The 4649-nt window shown below is 32.3% G+C and overlaps 1 protein-coding gene across 1 annotated transcript; it reads right to left on the bottom strand.

The window, feature by feature from the left end:
- Positions 1–351: 351 nt before the first annotated feature.
- Smp_146050 (hypothetical protein) lies at positions 352–3902 on the bottom strand (the record flags this gene model as incomplete). The annotated part of the gene is made up of 3 exons (XM_018796271.1): positions 352–535; positions 1455–1625; positions 3697–3902. The coding sequence occupies 3 exons, from the start codon at positions 3900–3902 to the stop codon at positions 352–354; spliced, it is 561 nt and encodes a 186-aa protein (XP_018650500.1).
- Positions 3903–4649: the final 747 nt, after the last annotated feature.

Below are 4649 nucleotides of genomic sequence, written 5' to 3'. Positions count from 1 at the left end.
TTATTATTCTTATCACAACTAGTAAACTTGTTATCATACTACCAATTTGTACTTTTCACTTATTGTTTTTAGTTATGTAATCTATTCCACTGTTATCATTGGCTCATAAACTGCCTTGCTTGGTTTAATAATTTCGTATATGCATATAAATATTACTGTATATTAGAGTAAAGCCTGATGAGGATCTAATCGAAAACAATATTGTTCGCTTATATATGTTGTTTTATTGAGAAAGTTGATAAAAGCTTCCTAATTAAATCATTAAGCTCAAAAACTGAAATCACACTGATATTAGATATTTGAGGTACTGAGCCTCACCATAAATGTAAAAGTTATAGAAAGTTTTTCAACTTACGTACAATATGTTGAACGTAACACTGATTTCATATAATTGGCATATTCATCGGCATTGCGTGAGTTCACTGGATTACTATTAGCCAGTTGCAAATATGTTTGAGACAAAAGATCTGAATATTGTTTGGAACAATTTTCAACTTGAGACTCATATGCAGAAAGACATTTCTCTCGATGATATCTGAAAACTGTATGGAAGAAAAAAGAAGGTAGTCATCACAAGAGTGTAAGAAATAATTGAAACTTAATGTAATATTACATAATCAGCTAAGATCATTTTTAGAAGTGAAAATAAGACTTGATCAGTGAATTTCTTACCATCTTAGGATAACTTCGGAATATAACGTTGAAAATTAGAAACCATAAACATTGGATTGTTATTTTAATCAAAACTATTCTATTTGGTCTGTTTTTTGCCACTCAGATGAGTATACTTTATACTTTATCCCCAAGTACATTTATTCGACAACAGTGGTTATCGAAAATGTGTGTTGAGATCTATAATTTTATTAACAGTTCCTTCTTGACAAAAAAGTCCTATGAAGAGAACATCTTAAAATGGAAATTTTACTTTAATATCACTTGAACAGGTACTTAATTCTTTTTCAACTAAATCGTTGAATGTAATTAAATTATAGTCACATATCCAATACGACTGTTAAGTGTAAGGTAACCTGTCTAAACATAATTGTCACTCTGCAGTAAATGAACTGTTTAATTATGTGACGCCACTTCGCGACAAAAACTCTCTTCATTTTAAAATCAGTCTCTTGATTCCTTTCTTCTGACTTAAGTCAAAGAGGTTGGAACCCAATTTGATTCTTTCTATTCAAAAGGATAATCTCAGCTTTTGCAAAAGAATAAGAGCAGTCTTTCTGCTACGGGCTTTTTATGGCATTTAAAGTAAGGAAAAAAGCCAAACAGTTGTTCTTTTTAAAAACTCATCTACACTTAAGATGTGAAATACTCAACACACATTAGTATTGTGTATACGTGGAAGCCGTCAAATTGTCTAGTTCCATATTATACTCATTAAAATCTGTTCATAAAGGATTTACAAAAAAATGAATTGATCGTTAACAGAAATCTATTGAACTCACGTACTACGTAGATTATATTGTTGACATAAATAGTTTGCTGCTTTTTCATAAGGTGTTGTATCAAAAATAAATTGCCACATTATATTTCGAAAATGAGAAGTCGATTCAGGTGAGCAACGATTTAGAATAGTTAATTGAGCACATGAATACACTTTGATATGCCATTTTGTTCTGAAAAAATAAAATAAACAATAAGAATAAATTAAGAACAAGAAATATTCTGATTGACGATGATCATAAACCAGGATAATAACTTGTTAATTGTGGGAAGCTCTACAGTAAAAATTTTCTAAACACCAAAGTCCGATACTAGTATAACAGTGACATAACTTCAGAATCCAATTCCAAACGTTATAAAGGTTAAGCAACCCTATAGCAGCTTACTGTATCAAAATCTGTAGGATGTTCAGCTTATTTTTGTGAATGGTTATCCATGAGGAATTCCACATATAGATGGAACAGGTAACTACTGATTCGAAATATGTAATAATTCTTTAAATGGTGTCAATCAATGACGTACACTTTTCGTAAGAAAGGTTCACTATCACTGGTAAGAAAAGTAATCTATAAAATGTCCAAGAAACTAATAAGACTGTTATATATACATATTATATGTATCTTGGCATTAATACGTTCGATCGAATTGAAATGTTTGTCAAACACACTTTTCAATTCTTTATCATATAACAGACAGTCGTTTAATAAACAATAAATTCCATTCAAGACAGCTTAAAACTAATTACAAATGATAAGCAAAGATGGATAGTGTCTAGCAGTGGAGTCCAGGACACCCGCGTCATCCTATTCGGGAGTCGTCAGCTGAAACAACTTGCATCTCAGAGTTCATGTTCACTCTGGGACTCGAACACAGTATCTTTCGCTTCAAACGCCATCGCGTTATCCACTCAACTACTGAGTCCTGATAGCCACTTGCTTGTGCAATGGGGTGAAGTTGAAATTCACTTGATATTGTTTGTTTGAATCTTCTCATTGATGTTTAGGACTGGAATTGATCAATCTCTTATTAGCATATGTGCATACTGTGCGTATTGCCTCGATGTAGCCTTATTTCACAAGCATTATAAGCAAAGATTTAGGTCTATTGCAGTCTTAAAGAACAATGGGAAGATTCAAACAAGTAATACTAAGTGAATTTAATTACAAATTAATTAGAAGATGCACTTCTAACAGCATCCAAATGTAATAAAAGTATACAATGACAAAAAAATTGTTAGCAGTAGGCGTCTCACGTTTTGTATAAACATAATTTAGTAATTTTCTAATCATGTTTTTCATACCCATTATCTATCCTCACGTTTTAAATTTACTTAGTCTCATTCTGGCATCTGCATTTTAGCATGCTCTAATGTTTTCCAATAGTGTAGAGTTATTTATACTGAAGTAGGAAACGAATAATCACTATGATATTTTATCTGATGATATGAATATTTGTGACAGTATTGCTGTCCAACCATCTATACAACATTGTGTTTTTGAAAAGAAGTAACTTCGACATTTATAGAAAAGAAAAGTAAAAAGACTCAGTTGTTCATTATCAGTAAAATAACAAAAATCAACTTGATCATTTGTGTTTACATGAATTTGGTTTATTCTTCAGCTTGCTGACTAGTGTTGGGGATGGTTGGAAGAGAGATAGGGTCGGCCAAACCAAAAAGTAGCATCAGAGCTTGAAGTCATTAACTTCTAGCCTGAGCCATGTTGGCAGATGCAGACTACTTGGTTGGGGTCCGCGTGACTATCGTAACCAATGGTTGGAGACTCTAGGTGACATGGCTTAGAATCGATCACAATGGCGTAGGTGTATACACTCTTTATCTTCCCTTAAACCTTGAGATTAAAATTGCTTCATATCTGTCTTTCTTCCTGTACTATATCCTTATATACAACCTTTCTTTTATATATTAACACCACTAAATTGACTACTTCTATGAATTTGGAGTTGATCTTGTTGTGCTAACGAGGTATGGAAACTTGGACCGATACAAATATATGCCTGGTCCTACGTTGTAGCTGACTGATTGACTGATTCTCCAACCGTAATTAGACACCTATAAGAGGTTTTACTTAATTTCAATGTAACTGAAGTATTATTCATTTAACTGAGTGGGTATAGGTAATACGATTAACATGTTCCTGTACTTAATCATGATTAAAAATTACTAAGATTATTTAATATTAGTTACACATGAAAGTTAATGAAAATTACATGCGATATATTTACCGACACATCTGTTCCACATCACCGACTGAACCAAAACCAAAACCAAATCCTTCATACTTTTCTGGAATTCTTGTAACTCCAGCCAATTTTGCACAATTATTCAAATCGTCTATATGGAGTACACAATCGTTACATTTACCATAGTTGAATAGAAATAGATAGAACATTAGACGGATACGGAATTTCCAACAGAAATGTGTCAACATATGTACAGTGAGAAAAATCTACAATTATATTGGTGGGTCTATCACTTTCTAATTTGGTGAAACCGTTACTATTCCTTTATTTCTAATGAAACTTTTATATTTTATATCTGACGAACATTAATATTCTTCGCGAATCACTTTGGTGTTTTGAGCATTCTGATATTCTAAAACTGAGATTTAAAAAAAACATAATTATAATAATTATATAAAAGGGATTGTAAATAAATTAAACAAATCAAAATGAGGATTTTTGAAGATGGTAGTAATTTTTAGTAGTTGAATTCATGAGTCGATTGAGGCTAGACCACCATTGAAAATCTGGAAGAACTAGACTGCCGTTTCGTCCTCGGCAGTGCGCATCAACGACTCCACATGTGAGAGTGGAACCCAGTACCTTCGGTCTCGCGTGCGAACGCTCAGCATTTAGACCACTGGACGGTGTAAATGTTCAACTTTAATCGATTCATGATCTTGCGCAACGTATAACCTTGCTTTTTTCTGGTACTCTACAATCATGTGCTACTGTTGCTTCTTTTTTAATCACACTCAAATCATTTAGATTAAATTAATCGTGATTACATTCAAATAAAACTTCAGTAAGTCAATACTATTTATAAATTAGGAATTGTCAACTTGCTAAAGAACATTTAAAGTTTTGTATAGTTGGTGAGACATCCTTTGGAACATCCTATACTACTGTCTAAGCATTTACCAAAACAGAAAATAAACCGTCAAGCAAATAAATAA

Source organism: Schistosoma mansoni, chromosome 2 (assembly GCF_000237925.1).
Source record: "Schistosoma mansoni strain Puerto Rico chromosome 2, complete genome".
NCBI classification, from domain to species: domain Eukaryota; kingdom Metazoa; phylum Platyhelminthes; class Trematoda; order Strigeidida; family Schistosomatidae; genus Schistosoma; species Schistosoma mansoni.
This window is presented reverse-complemented; position numbering and strand designations above follow the sequence as displayed.